This window comes from Panthera onca, chromosome A3, assembly GCF_046562875.1.
Source record: "Panthera onca isolate mPanOnc1 chromosome A3, mPanOnc1 haplotype 2, whole genome shotgun sequence".
NCBI classification, from domain to species: Eukaryota; Metazoa; Chordata; class Mammalia; order Carnivora; family Felidae; genus Panthera; species Panthera onca.
Genome location: NC_138341.1, coordinates 77226856 through 77242846, shown reverse-complemented (window position 1 = coordinate 77242846; position 15991 = coordinate 77226856). Strand labels below are relative to the sequence as shown.

General features: G+C 46.7%; 1 protein-coding gene across 6 annotated transcripts in view; it reads right to left on the bottom strand.

Annotated features, from left to right (window-relative positions):
* The window catches only part of THADA (THADA armadillo repeat containing), a 325993-nt gene that overhangs the window by 43487 nt on the left and 266515 nt on the right, over window positions 1–15991 (bottom strand). For 5 of the 6 annotated variants that reach the window (XM_078444418.2, XM_078444419.2, XM_078444420.2 and 2 more), the window contains 5 exons: window positions 12912–13291; window positions 12227–12345; window positions 11821–11893; window positions 8746–8899; window positions 5988–6119 (listed from right to left, as the gene is read on the bottom strand). In XM_078444418.2, coding sequence (XP_078300544.1) covers window positions 5988–6119; window positions 8746–8899; window positions 11821–11893; window positions 12227–12345; window positions 12912–13291 — 858 coding nt within the window. Of the gene's footprint in view, window positions 1–4317; window positions 5266–5987; window positions 6120–8745; window positions 8900–11820; window positions 11894–12226; window positions 12346–12911; window positions 13292–15991 lie in introns of those variants that run through there. The other variant, XM_078444423.2, reaches the window with a different exon arrangement.

The window sequence follows — 15991 nt, the reverse complement described above, 5'->3', positions numbered from 1 at the left end:
CCCTACCCGCCCCCCCCCCCCCTCCTGCCCAGGCTCATAGCTGGGTGGGCAGGAGGCCTTGGCGGACAGTCCTAGAGGTTCCGGGGGTGGAGCTGCCCATGACTCAGGCCCACAGCCCTGGGGCTTTGCTGACCGGGTGTCACTGCGGGGCCGCTGTGTAATGTCACAGTGACCTGGCCTCCCAACGTGCTTTCTCAAGGGTTGGAGCCTATGAGATGTGTTAGTGCTGTCATGCTGTCGGGCTCTGTGTGGGTGGCAACTGTGCATGTACGCACGTGTGTGAGGGGGTGGGGCGTGGGTGTTGGGGGAGGAACACAGTTTTGGGGAAATTGGGCAGGCATCGGGTCTTTTCTTCTTCACCTTGCCCTAGTCTAGCTGACTGTTCCAATTTTGCCCACAAAGCCACCTGCCTACGGCCCCCTCCTCCAACCTCTAGGTCTCAATTTTTCTACCTTCTGCTCCTGTTCTGCCCTTTTGCCTCCCTGCTAAGCTCCTTTGTTATTCTGGAGTCTCCAGGGGTCCTCAGGCCAAGCCCGGACTTCCTGCCATGTCTCCTGGGTAACTGGGGGCTGCGGTCCCTGCAGCCCTGGGCTGGTTCCCTGGCCCCACAGTCAGGAGACCCAGACCTGAGAGGTAGGAGTGAGGAAGAACTGAGCACTACAAGGGCTGCAAACTGTTAGCCTGCAAGACCCAGACAGTGGTCACTCAGGACAGCTGTTCCAGTTGTTGCTGGAGCGGATTCCCACACAGAGCGTCAGGCTGCCTGTTCTGGAGCACTTGCTTAGCTCAGAGGGCGCTCCAGTCTCCTTAGGAACTGGGGACTGACCAGTTACTGACTGTTAGGTGGCCTACTGTGGTCAAAGAGAAGTCCATCAATACAAACTGAGCACCCACAGTGTACCTAATAGGAGACAGTCTCTAACTCACGGGCAAGTTAGGAAGATAAAGCTTAAAAAAAAAAAAAGCACACGAAAGAGAAAGTGATTGGAGAGCAGACAAATGAATGGCAATGTGGGGTGATTCAGTAACCAAATAGAGCAGGGGTTTGAAGAAGGGGAGATCCTGGGAAGCTGGGGTGTTATAGGTGGGACTGAATGTGTCACTGCAAAAGATTTCTATTTGGCAGGAGGAGCAGAAGTTTTACATGATTTTTGTGGGTAAGAGACCTGGTGGGAGAGCAGGATCAGAATTACTCAGGGCATCAAGACTCCAAGGAGAAGAACTACCAGTTAGCTATGCTTGAGCAGGTGGCTTGCTTCTCTCTCCCTTCCTTTCTCCCTCCCTGTGTGTGCATGCCTGTTTGTCTTTCTTAAAAGTCCTTTCCATTTTTTACAGGAGAAGTTTCTCCCAAGAAGTCATCCTTCTTGAACCTAAACACTGACGATAGGTATGAGGTCTGGAGCTCTTTCAATTCCTCCCCTGCTGCTTTTACCCAGAACTCTGCCTAACTGGAGAATCACACACATTTAGTGAGTTAAATGTAAATACTGTCCAGGTTGGTCCCTCACCCCTACCCAGTGGAAGCCCTTGTTCGAATGGAATCCAACATGATATGCTGATGTGCACAGAACGGATGGGAGTGAGCTGCTCAGGTGAGAGTGGGGGGCCCAGGAAAGCAGGAGCCACAGAGCTGATGGCCTTGGGTGATTCCTACTCTGAAAACTACAGCTCTTTCCACAGCCACTCAAGGCTGGAAGTGAGGTCAGTGCAGGGAAAGAAGGTGGAGCCTCACCTGGAGCCCTGCCCATACCCTTTCTTGTCCTGGTTGCAAATTTCAATCCCCTACTGCTGAGTCCTAGAAACACCATCTCTGCTGTCCCTCTCGGGGTGCTCTGTGGTTGATCTAGAGTAGGGAGGTGGAGAGGGTCGTGCTGCTGGGGCTTCCTGAGGTAGAGCTGGTGAAGCTGAGAGAGCCCCCGGGGTGCTCGGAGAGTTGATGGGCTGTGAGTCTCATCTTCCAGGTGGCCGTGTGGGATGAAGCACGTGCAGGAGGTCAGCAGGCGTAAATGTGAACAATACACACACACACCTTCCCGAGGACTATTTAGGCACGAGGTTATTTTCTCCAGGCGTCTCAGAATCATCAACTAATGATTCCACAAATCTACACCTGAAGCCAGACGTGTGCAAAGCGACATGCTAGGGATGCAGTGTGAAACCACTGATTTAATGCTTGCGTCTTCTTCTGTATTTTCCAGCCCCTGCCCTGCTAAGGAGTGCCAGGGTTCCCAGGATAACTATGCAGTGTGCTGCACAGGGCAGGACAGAGCCAGACAGTTCGTTCTGTTCCTATAGCAGATAAAGGCCCGCTTTTGCCCTCGCAATTTCTGTCACCCCTCTCCCCGGCGCTGAAAGACTATTCTGTCCTGGATCACAGTGCCTTGTGGCCTCTATGGGCCCTTCCCAATTCCTGGTAGTTTCATTTCCTGGGAGGCTGCAGCTCAGAGCCAGAGGCTCACAGGTTTGAGGCCTAGAAGTCCTCTCTGCTTTCCCTTCTCTCCCACCTCCCACTAGCACCAGCAGCAGTCTGCAAACCGGTGAGTCTACCTGCCATGTTCTCCTATCCAGTCCCCAGGGACAGCGGCTCGTGAGGACCCTCGCCACCCACTCCCAGCTGGTCTCCCTGCCAGGGGTCTCCCTCCCTCACGCCAGCCAGAGCCATCTCGCATACTGCTGCCGGAAACAGCTCCTCAGATACACGCTGCTGACAGCGCTGCTCCCGTTTAAAGCCCTTTCCAGCCTCCCGTCACTGACAGAAGGAGGTCCTTAACTTGGTGTTCACAGTCACCCCAACTGTGCATGCCCTGTCTTCCTGCTTCATCCCCCACTCCACTCCCCTGGCCACACGAGGCCACTCTGCTCCCCAGTCAGCTCCCAAGGTCCCCCTGACTCCAAGTTCTGGCTCTGGCTTCTTCTTTGTTGAAATGCTCCCAGGTGTGTCCCATTTATCCTGTCTTTTGGGCCAGCCCCACTCTCAGGGACCTGAGGCCGCACAATCCCTAGACCGCACAATCAATATGCACCTTGCATGTCCCTGTGCCCCTGGCATGCTACTACACAGTGTATTCGCAAAGTTCTCTGTCCACATCCAGCCCTCATTGTAGGATGGGATCTGAGGCAGGGAGTCCTTGTGTTTTATTTTATTCTTAAGAGGAAAAGTGAGAATTCTTATTATTTTTAACAATATTTAGCTTCCTCATCGAAGACATTAAATACTACCGTGATTTAGTAATAACACTGTACTGTGGCATTCATTAAACCATTGACTTGAGGACAAGATGAATGACATGTATTTGCAAGCTATTCACGATTCAGGAGTGACAATTAACTTTGAACACCACAGAGCAAACCATTAGTGGTGTATTCTACAAAATCCCTGCTGCTGAAGGAATGTGAAAGGTTCCCATCAGCTGCTTGATATCCTTGAGAGATGTCAAAACAAGACAATACTGTTCTCACGAATCAGCTGGCTGAACTTCCGACTTAAGCGAAAAATCAGGGTGATCCTCAGGCTTTGGCTACTTTTCAGTCCCAAGCAGAAATAGATGTATATTTTTTGCTCGAGAAAATCAAAGCTGTATTATGGAGGTTCTACGCATTGCTACCAGGCTGAATAAAGACTACATGGGGAAGTGCTGAGAGCAAATGTCCCCACATGGTGACATTATATGTTGCTGGGACCTTTGAAGAACCTGGCTTGGGTCTGATTTTCTGGAAGCAAAAATTCACTAAAAATGAGTAAAAAAGGGAAGGGGTGGGCAGGATGTTTTTATATAATTCAGGGGAAAGGAGTCACAGCGGGGGAGTCATGACACAGTGGACTGCTGATAAGCCAGTCGGATGGTCTAGCGATATATGCTGTGTTGGGTGTTTTCAAGTTGTGGAATTGGATTTTTAAAAGACATTTTTATTTTGAAATAATTTCAAACATACAGAAAAGATGCAGGTATGGCAACTCCACATCCGTGTCTACTATTTATACGCACACACAGTTTTTTTTCTGAACCATTTGAGAGTACTAGCAGGCACTGTGTTCTTTTACCCCTAAACATTTCAGTTATATATTTCCTAAGAACAAAAATATTCTCTTACAAAACCACAGTACGGTTGTCAAATTCAGGAAATTTAACATTGATCTTAATCTACAGACAGTATTTCAACATTATCAGTTGTTCTAGAAACTTCCTGTACTGCTTTTCACCCCTCTAGTACCGGATCTGGTCCAGGGTAACATACTACATTTATTTATTTATTTATTTTTATTATTTTTTTAAAGTGTTTTTTTAATTTATTTTTGAGAGAGAGAGAGAGAGAGAGAGAGAGAGAGAGAGACCGAGTATGAGGGGGGGAGGGGCAGAGAGAGAGGAAGACACAGAATCCAAAGAAGGCTCCAGGCTCTGAGCTGTCAGCACAGAGCCTGATGCGGGGCTTGAACTTGTGAACCACGATATCATGACCTGAGCCGAAGTCAGATGCTTAACCAACTGAGCCACCCAGGCGCCCCATGGTAATATACTACATTTAACTGTTACAGACTGCTTGTCTTTTTCACACCTCAGATCCTCTTTTTATAGGTCACGGTGAGGAATACAAAAATAGACAGGTAGCCTTTTACATTTATTATTCTCTCAGAGGCTTTTTTATACATGGATTTTTCCATGTGAAAGGCACTCAATATATAATTATTAATTTGAATTTCTTGAGGAAAACTTCAAACTAGAAGGGGGGGGAACACGGTAATACTCTTTTACTACAGGTGAACTTGAAGAAATTCAGAGAGAAATAAAAGTAGTCGGGCAATAACTATAAAGATGAGGAGGGACTAAGTCAACTAATGAATTTCAATATGCAATAACCTACCCTGTTTTTGGTGGAGAGGGTCTTAGAGAAATCTAGTGAGTGTTATATTCCACCAAATATTTACGGAGCAATTGCTGGGTGCTCTGTGTGTCCTTCTAAGGAAAACACACAACTGGAAAGCGGAATGAATCACTAACGGCAGAATTACACATCCAAGAACTCTGACGGGGTGGGAAGCGGGTGGGGAGACGGCCGCTTGCGCATCACTACCGCGCACCAAACTGCACGTCTTCCCACTGAGAGGCGAAGCCGGTCCTGACCAAACCTGCTCTGGAGCAGCACCAAGAGATGATTAAAAAGTCAGCTTCTCCCATATATGCCATTACAACACAGGACTCTGGTAGGAGGATGTTCACATACTCCAAGGGAAGCTTCCAAGATCGTCAGCCACTGGGACGAGGAACCCTGAGTTGGTCACAAACCCTGAATTGGTCACAGACCCTGCATGGCTATTCCCCCTCCCATTCTGCTGTCTATTGAGGTAAACTTCTTTGCTCAGCCTGTGACCTCTTGCCTCCAAATGGTGTTCTTGCTTCTCCTTGGGATGGCTGACCCAGAGATCTTTCCTGACACCCCAAGTGCAGGGAGCCCAAGTCCACCAGAGCGGTCACCCTCCCAGAGGGCCACTCGTCCAGAGGTGTGACCTTGCTTCTGCTCCAAGTTAACTTGACTCACACTCAGCTGTTTCTGCCACATGTAAAAACTCACAGAAGGACAAAATGATGGATCTACGATTCCTGGGTTATGCAACCACACAGATAATCAAGACTTGGCCTTATTTAAAAAGGATGACCACGTAACTAGCAAAAGGCACTGTTTATTAGATTTCTATCTTCGAAGACAATTTTTGTCTATGATGTCCTAGAGCAGGGGTCAGCAAACTACGGCTAACAGATCAAATCTGGGCAGCCACCTATTTTTGTAAATAAGGTTTTATTGGAACACAGTCACACCCCATGTTTACCTATTGTTCAGGGCTGCTTTCCCACTAGAACAGCGAAGTCGAGACAGAAACCAAATGGCCAACGAAGCCTAAAATATTCACTCTCTGGCTATTTATAGAAAAAGTGTGCCAACTTCTGTCTAAGAGCAATAAGGCACTGCAAAAAAGGGTAAGAACGAGGTACCTGTTGACTGGCAGGTGTTTTCTTGTGACATGGCGGTTGCCACAGTCTCCGTGGCAGCATCTCTGACGGCCTGCTCCTCACTCTGCAGGAGGGTGAGGACACATCTCCAGAGAGCAAGTGTATCCTGCAGTTCTAAGAAGACCAAAAGGAATTCAAATGACTTAGGGTTCAATTTACAAGAAGGTACCAATACTGCTTCAAATCTAGGGTGGAAGAGGACAGTATTTAATGAGCAACAGCCATTCCTTTCTTCCTGGATAGTGCAAGAACGGAAGACTTGGCAGTCAGATAAACACTGGAAGAGAGAGGGCCCTAAGGGGAAAGGTTTGGAAAGGTCTGTTTTTTGAGGGGAAGGCTTCTGGAGGCAACCAGCCCCAGGCAAGGCTCCCCACAAGGTGCGGCCCGGCTGACTAAGGCCCCGGGCCCAGCTGTCCACAATGACTCACGATTCTCAGGAATGAAACTTTATGCATAAAGAGTGCTTTAGGGAAACTAGCCCAGTGTTGATTTGAGTGACTGCTTGAGCTTATAAATTCTGAAAGCAAAGTTTCAATCAAGATTATACTTTGGGGAGCAAGAACTTTTGAAAAGGGCAGAGAACCACGCACGATAAAGATAAAGACACCAGCCTGTGCCACCTCTACGTGGAGCCCACTATCTGACCACCACTGCCCCTGGGCAGGAACTCTAGCTGGTCCCCGTGCTAGGTGCTGCTGCAGACAACGGGGTAGGGAAAGACAGTATATGCCCCTGAGCCCCTGGGTGGCTCAGTCGGTTGAACATCTGACTTCAGGTCATGATCTCACAGCTTGTGAGTTCGAGCCCCACGTCGGGCTCTGTGCTGACAGCTCGGAGCCTGGAGCCTGTGTCTGATTCTGTGTCTCCCTCTCTCTCTGCCTGTCCCCCACTCACACCTGTCTCTCTCCCCCTCAAAAATAAATAAAAATGAAAAAAATTAAAAAGAAATCACAGATGGAAATGTATGGCTGTGCCTCACAGCAGAGAAAGATCACAGTGGACTGGTGTGCCCTAGGCAGCTTTGATGAGGGAGGTGAGAGGTGGACAGGGCCTCACAGAAAGGATATATGGTGTATAGGGGGTGGGCCCAGGCTTGGGCAGAGTCACAATGGGAGGGCCACAGGAGACCATACTCATCATCCCTAGCCTTTCAATGGGGGCCTATCCTGTTGAACTCTCCTTCGGTCTAAGGACCTCATCTGCCCACGGAGAACTTGATATCAGAGTCACTAGTGCTTTAGTCAAACCAAGAACACCAACGTTCCCTCTGGGGTTTTGTTCTCTCTTTTCTGTTATAAATCTGGCTTTAAATTTTACACAGTCTTTCAGAATCTATGCACTCTAATTGTTCTCTCAGGTTTAATATTTTCCTTTCTTAATATTTTCCTCTTTAACGTGGTCATTTATACTCTCAGAGATCTTCAGTCTTCCCTTTTTAGTCCATTTTGATTTTTCTTTTTCCTTAAATGACTTTGTTCTGTCCTTGACTGGTCCCCATGCACTTTTATGTCCTTTGTCTTTCAGTTCTGTACCTATTTTTCATGCTCTTACAGGCCCTCAGCCACCACTGACCTCCTTCCTTACTGCCTATAATGCTATAACCAGCTCCAGGAACTGATGATGAACCAATGGCTCTTAACCAGTACTCAATTTCGCTCAGAATTCCAAGTTATTTCACACACATTTTGCCTCATCCGAGCTAGGGTTACAGTGGCCAAAGTTACCCAGAAAATGCTACAATTGCTATCCCCACTGGAGAGGATTCACCAAAGTTTTTGGTAAAGCTTTGCTCTTATTCCTCTGGGTCTGATGATTAAATCCCAATCACTGAAGGCCCCTTCCAGCTCTCCTTTGGGTGTAAGAAAAATATGTGGAAGTCATTTAGAGGAAAGAATTAAAAAGATATCAAAGACAACTTTGTTTCCCAGAGATATCCAGACACATGAGACATTTCAATGGTCTGAACTGTGCTAACACCGAAAATTTGAGTCTCACCGTCTAAAAGAACAATTCTTTCCTTGAGTCTGTAAATCCTTTCTCCACAACTCCACTGAGAGCTCTCTGCATGCAGGGACCATGGCTTATTCTTATTCTTTGAATCTGCTTTTCACATTAACCTCAACACCAAGTCCTATTGATTTGCTTCCCAAATGCCTTTTGAGCCTGTCCTTTCTTCTTCTTTAATGCCCCGGCTTCACCCTGACCCATTCCTTTCTCACCAAGATCACTGCATCAGGCTTCCTGGAAGAGGTGACGGTTAGGGTGAGTCTTGAAAGACAAACAGAAGTCATTTAAGCAGCAGTCTGTTTAAAGAACTGTTCCCTACCGATGATGCACGCAGCCTATGTTTGGGAGTGGTGGCCGATGAGCAGGGAGGGCTGGGCAGGGCACCAAGCCATGTGAAAGGGTGTTTAGATTTTATGCTGAAGGCAATGGGAACCCACTCAAAGGCTTTAAGCAGTGGAGTGAAACGATCAGATCTGTATTTCAGAAAGACCGCAGAGGCTTTTGGAAGCATTAAGGAGAATGGCTTTGAGGGCAAGATTGAAAGAGGCTGTTGGTGAAAAATGAGGAACTGGCAAGGGTTGGTAGGGGCAGGGGCAGGGGTGGCATTTGAAAGAGACGAAGGTATGGTGCACATGGGTGAATTTTCACGTTCCCTTCTTCTTAACCCTGGAGTATCTATTCACACTTTTAGCACATTTGGCACAATGGGCCTCCCTGTGCCCAGGACACTTACCAAGAACGGGATCCGGGCTGGTGAGCAAGAATGGTGTAGTGCTGGTGAGGGCTTCGGCAGCGGCCAGCCTGGACTCTGTGGGAAGGTGTTCTCCACAGGATGAGGCGACCAACCGAACCCACTGCTTCAGTGTGGGGACCATGGAGTCCCTGGTCTGAAAGCACAAAGCATATGGCAGTTCAGCAGATGTGGTCAGGGGCTGACATGGTGTTAGGGACGAGCTACATACACCCCATTGGATCTGCAAATTAGCTCTTATTGCAGGGGGAAAATGGTATTTTAGTTGCTTTTCCAACCCAACTAGGGAGAAATAAACAAGCCCAGGGGAGAAAATCTGACTTTCTTTCAGTAATACTGAGTCAGTAGAACTAGCGAACAAGTTTCTGGAGTCTTTCTGATGCAAATCAGGGTATCAGAACATCAGTGTATTTGATGTGTATCAGGGTATCAGAACATCAGTGTATTTGGCAGCAGTTGTCCCCAGGAATGAGATGCTCCTGTCTTTAGTAACAGAACCTCAGATTTTTGGCTGGGCATGTGGGTACCCAGCTGAAGACTACATTTCCCAGACGCCCCTGCACTTGGGAGTAATATGTGATTAAGTTCTGACTAACGGTACACTTTTAGTCATGCCTTAGGAAACAGCTATGACCTTCCCTTCCTAGGTTTCTCTTTCCTGCTAGCTGAACAAGGACAAGATGGTGGAAGTTGAAGCAACCGTCTGGGACCATGAGACGGAAGTCATGTTGAGAACAGCAGAAAAAGCAACAAGGGCCTGGCGGCCCAATGCAGTCCAGCCACCATAACTGCTTTGACTGCTGTGATCTAGTTTAAGCCATGGTATTTGTGAGTTTCTGCTACAACACTTACAGCAGCTTCCTCACTAACACTGTTGTTTAAACAAAGCTCTATTTTTTTTTAAATACTAATAGCTTTCTTTATTGAGATACAATTCACCATATAATTTACCTATTTAAAGTATATAATTGAGTTTTTAGTATATTCACTGGTTTATACAACCCATTTGCCACAGTAAATTTCAGAACATCACCAAAAAGAGAAATCCCACACCATCCTCCATCCTGTCAGCTCCCCAATGACCCAGCCCTAAACCACTAATCTACTTTCTGTCTCTATGGATTTGTTTATTCTGGACATTCCATATAAACTGACCAATACAATATGTGATCTTTTGTGACTGGCTTCTTTCATTTAGCATGTTTTCAAGGTTCATCTGTGCTACAGATGTATCAGCACTTCATTACTTTTTATGACTGAATAATATTCCATTGAATGGACATACCACATTTTGTGTACCCATTCATCAGTTGATGGACATTTGGATTATTTCTATCTTTTAAACCCTGGTTTTCTACTTATTCTACAAAGGGGATTATTGTTCCAAATGTACTTTATTTCCCCTATCAATTTAAATGTTCAAAATAACCATCTATGGGGCTCTGTGGAACTAAACCAATGAGCAACTTAGACCTTGAGGAACAGGCCGGCTCCCAATGTACAAAGAAACTCAGGTCTTCCTGGGAACTTCTTTTATGTGTTTCTCTATGGTTTTGTTAATTTTTCTCTCCCTGGAAAACTCCCAATTTTCATCAAATATCGTTTCATTCAAGTACCACAAAGTGCCTTTGAGATGCACATGACAACTGGTTAAAAGCAGCTGTAGATGAGAACACTGTCTTCTGGCAGATGTGATAGGCTGCCCTGTGACTACTTTCTTAGAACTTGTTTTTTATTCCCCTCGGGGATGTAGCTTTGTTTTTTTCCAGTAAATCCTCTCCCTTCCTACAAACCTCTCCCACTCAAGCCCCCAACACACACCACTAACTTTTTTTGGCTCTTTTCTCCTAGTGACCAGCCAGCTTTAGCCTCCTGGCACACTTAGCTCTCACCCTCTGTTCCTTCTGAACTCAGTGACCTCCTCTGTGAAGTCTTCTCTTTAGCATCCCTACACTCCCTTCCTCCTCTGAAATCCTCCAGCCTCCTCTCTAACAGGGCATTTAATATCACAATCTAACCCTCCTTCTCACTCATGCCACTGTCCCTCCATCCTTGTTCATCTTCTGATCTCCAAGTACCTCTGGCAGTGCTCCTGTAAGGGACTGGAACCTGTGAAACTGTGCTGCCACTATCACGGTGTGGTCATGTGTAACCAGGAGCTTCAGGTACTTTTACTACAGTATCTACTGCCTTCTACTTATAATAATTCTCTGATGGAGGGGTGCCCTGGGTGGCTCAGTCAGTTAAGCATCTGACTCTTGATTTCAGCTCAGGTCATGATCTCACGGTTCGTGAGAGCTCCGTGTCAGGCTCTGTGCTGACAGTGTGGAAGCTGCTTGGGATTCTCTTTCTCTCTGCCCCTCCCCTGCATGCATTCTCTCTCTCTCTCTCTCTCTCTCTCTCTCTCTCTCTCTCAAAAGTAAACATTAAAAAAAATAATAATTCTCTGACGGTGGTAGCTTTCTTGTACACCCCTAAGTACACATGTATTTGTCTTAAGGCATCTTCCCAGGAAGTTGTTTCAGTTACTTTGGTTCTGCCTCTCCCCCAAAGGACATGGGAGACAGATGAGGCACATCTGGCCCTCTATACAAAGCCAGCTAGGCCATGTTTTGGGGGAATATTTAAGCCTTAGCAATGTATTGTCATGCTCGGTTGGCCAGGATGCAATCCTAGTGACTTGCTCACTCATTTTTTAAAATAAAGAGTCTAGCTAGAAAAATAGGGGGAAAAAAAAGGGTTTGAGCATGTGTGTGTGTGAGTGTGTGTGTGTGTGTGTGTGTGTGTGTGTGTGTGTGTTCCATGGGAGAAGGCTGTGTTATCCTCAGGGACTCTAATCAAACGTGCCCAGAACAAGAGAAAAGACATGCCAATGGTGGAAAATTCTTCACGAGTTATACCCAAAGTGAAAAATCCACCTGAATAACATTTGGTAGAGGCCACATGTGCATACAGCAGTGGTTCTGCTTGCTGAGACATCTCACTTTAATTGACACCTTCCCCGCAAATGTGAGCACAAAAACCTAGGTCCTAGGCCAGAGGCAGAATCAGCCTTACCTCCTCACACGTCTGCATGCAGTGGGCAATCACTTTGGAGGCAAGTCTCAGAGCCACACTTTGAATTTCAGACCTAGAAAAAGCCAAAACACACACAAAATAAAACCAAACCTACTTTATATACAGATGGGTTTTTGCATCAGTCTGTAATCGATGCCACTGTGAATGCTAGAAATGCTCAGCTCATCACCATACAAATGCCTCCAGAAGTAATTACCTTTTGATTATTAATGTGAAACTCTAACATCATCCTATGACTTGAGCTTAGAACATGCTCCTAGGTAGAGTTTTAGAAAGAAACACAGGACCTGAGCCTTTAGGCCAGGACTGTGCGCAAGTTCATTATATAACTGACTGCTGGGACCACGTGTGATGCCGAGGTTGCACAGGGGTATCAGGCGCAAACCTTTCATTGGAAGCAATATCCATCGTCCAGATCAGGAACTCCTTTGGGGTTAAATGGATACAATGCTCCGTCTCAGGAAGCCACTCACTGGGGTCCATGCGATGAAGAATTTTCAGTATCTGTGTGTGTCAGATCCATGGGGGGAAAAAAGCTCAGGAGAAAGTCTTCAGAAGCCCAATAATCATCACTTGTACCGTTAATAGGAATCTATCTTTCAAATAGGTCCACTGACTTATTTCTCCCTTAATACTTTTGGGAGACCAAGACAGGGTGGAGTAGTGACATACCCAAGGGACCTTAGTGACCTGGGATCAGAGTCTAGATGCTCCAATTCCTAATCAGTGCCCTTTCCCCTTTGATGATGCTTTCTCGGTGGCCGTGAATAAAGCCATGTCAATAAAGACCACCCTTTGCCACATTCTACAGCCAATTTTCAATGCTGTCTTTCTTAGAGCACAGAGTGGCTCACTCCCATTCTCTATCTTGGCTTATTGCCATCATCATTACCACTGTCATGAAGCCATGACAAGTACTATACGAAGAGTTCTTGCCCACTAGACACTGCATCTCCTTCCTGCGGCTGCGGGAGAAGCCAAACCCAATCGTGCCTACACAGTCTTGTTACGGTGAGCTTGCCAAAGAACGTGGGGAGCGGAGGGGATGGTGAATACAACAGAGACTTTACCTTGCAGAAGCATTCTGGGTGATTTTCCTTCATGGCCAACATCAAGAATGTCCCTCTCATATTCCACAGCAAGGGTGGCAGTCCCTTCTCTCCTAATCCAGAGGCTGCTGTTGAAAACCTTTCCAACAGGGCTTCTAATGTCAGCAGGCGCACTTCAGGGAAAGAAGACTCCAACAGCTGAGAGAAGGATATGGGAATGTCCCTTGCCTGCTCTCCAGCCTGGGCCTCCACTGCCCACACTGCAGCGACGGCTAGTTTGGTGAGGCTCTGGAGGTACTGGGGCAGGCCTGGCACTGTGAAGGTATAGGGGAATCCTGTTATCAGCTCTGATCTTGAGATGATCCTTCTGATGTCTCCCCAGAAGCCAAGATGCTCCAGAGCTGAAAGAGCAAAAAAGCAAAGGGAAAGAGGTTATCACTTTATTCAAAGTTCCACAAAAGGACAGTGGACACTGCAAAGCTCTGGGTACATGGGGGTGGCACTACCAGATGCCTTTCTTGAACAGATTTCACATGAATGATGTAATAAGTGACTAGCCCACGTAGGCTCAGAAGTCTGAACTTACTACATTTGCCCAGAAGCAATTTCTGTTTAGGTAATTCACAATGTTGCTATCAGAAGATGTGGTCCTGGCACCCCTCCCCAACATTCAATAGGTATGGACTCAGGAACCTCTTGAGTCACTAGGCCTCAGAGTTGAGCAGGATAAAAGGCCAGCTAGTCCAAACTTCCTTTAGGGGCTCAGTTCCCTCTCCAGCACCTTTCCTTGGAGGCTCCTGATGGACCTCTACAGTGACTCGGAGCTCACAAGACAGGCTATTCCATTGTTAGCAGATCAAAGTGTCACCAAGTTCTTTTGGGAGTTCCTACTCACTGGCCTAATTTTGCATTTTGTGGTTCCCAATGAGCCCTTCAGGCATTACAGCCCCAGTCTTCTCTGCACAAAACACCCTTGCTTCCTTTAGCTACTCCCCACACGGTGGGGCTTGCCTTCTCTCGCTATTCTAGCTGCCCTCCTTCGGTCATGCTTCACCCCTCTTGAGGTCTGGCCCCGTAGAATGGAACATGATTTTCTCACATGATATGACCCACAGGACGATGGCTTTCCCTGTTCTGACACTAGGTTACTGGAGGCACATCACACTTGTTGACTCATGTGGATCTTAAAGTCAACTGAAACCACAGCCTTTCTTTTTTTACATGGTCTACTGAGGGTGGTGAGTCATCTTTCTCCCACCTTGTACTCAGTACTTAGATCAGGACTTGTTTTCTTTGTTTGTTTGTTTTAAACCCAAGTAGAATCCCTGTTAAATTTTATCTCCCTGTTAAGTTTTATGGCCTGCCTTTTAGAGTGCCAAGATCTCTTTGTACTCTCACTTCTGATCAAAAAACACTTATTGCCTGCTTACTATGCACTGGGTGCTAAGTAAAATAAGAACACTGCCCATAAGGAGATTATAGTTCAGTTTGAGAGTGAGAAATGAATGACTAGGTGATTCCAATACAGTGGTGTAAATGATAATGAGTCTTTAAGGGGAAGGGAGGGGAGAATGTGTTGGAGCCACCAAAGCAGAGCAAAGGTTCAAAAACATGAACCAGAATGGACCACGTGGGGAACCACAGTCTGCTATCACTACAGCACAGAATTCGAGATGGTGCTAGAGAAGTACTGTGGCCAGGACCTGCAGAACCTCCTGGGCCACATGAAGGAGCCTGGACATTCTTCTGGAGGCAAGGGAATGCCACTGGGGCGTTACTTCAAGTGACAAGGTCAGGCAGTAATCTAGGAGAGAAGGGATGAGGGCCTAAAGTGAGGAAGGAAGGGCTAGGGGAAGATGGATTTGAGAAGCAGTGAGGGAATCAAATTGGCAGCACTGGGCACTGAATGGGGGAGGAGTCTTGGGTACCTCCCAGAACCCAGATGCTTCACACAACACATTCATCATCCAACAGAAGTTATGTAAACCTCAGTTTGACAAGCATGCCATAAATGGCCGCAAAGAATTAGTGAAACTGTGGACTGGGCCGGTGTGGAGGGCAGAGGGTATCAGTGAGTGTTACAGGCAGCTCCTAGCCCCGTCCCCTACCTACTCTAAACTCTCCCCAATTCATTAACTAGCCACTTATAAATCCTCCTAACTTTACCATTTACCTAACTGTGCGTGGGATTTTACCTACAAGAACATCAGGACAGACTTCATCAAAGGCCTTGCTGAATTTAGGTATCTCATAACTCAGTCAACACTACTGACTTCTAGAAAACTATCATAAACATAATAGAAATATAAAAGATTATGATAACAGAAAAAACTTACTTGAAATTGCAAAACCTTACAGGCTTGCGATAATCCAGGGATTAAGAATACAGAATATTCATGTTACACATCAAATTGCTGCAAAAAGAAGTTTGCCCCAAAAGGCAAAGTGGGGGCTCAGGCTCCCATATGACTGTGCCCCACGGAAAACACCACCGCCAACTGCTGCCTGTGGTTGCAGACACACCTTTGCTCTTAACTCAGAGTCTGCAGAAGTCCAAGTTCAAGTGGGAGGGCAGCCATCTTTACAAAGCAGCAGGGAAGCCCCAGACAGTTGGGATCCTCAACCTCTGTATCACTATCTCTATTTTCTTCTTTTTTTTTTTTAATTTTTCAATGCTTATTCATTTTTGAGAGAGAGAGAGAGAGAGCGCACGAGCTTAGCGCACAAGCCACGAGCAGGGGAGGGGCAGAGAGAGAGGGAGACACAGAATCTGAAGCAGGCTCCAGGCTCTGAGTTGTCAGCACAGAGCCCAATGCAGGGCTCGAACCCACAAACCGTGAGATCATGATCTGAGCTGAAGTTGGATGCTCAACCAATTGAACCACCCAGGTGCCCCACCATCTCTATTCAGTGCCTAAAAACCTATCCCACTACAATTTAGTGATGAGACCACACCATGTGGTCTTCAGGTGCCACTTCCTCACTCTTCCCACCCACTGCTGCCTCAGGATAACACTGCCTTAAAAAGGAATTTCATTTGTTGGCAAGGAGTCAGAAACATGGCTCAGAGATCTGCTCTTTAGAACATAATAAGAAACAGG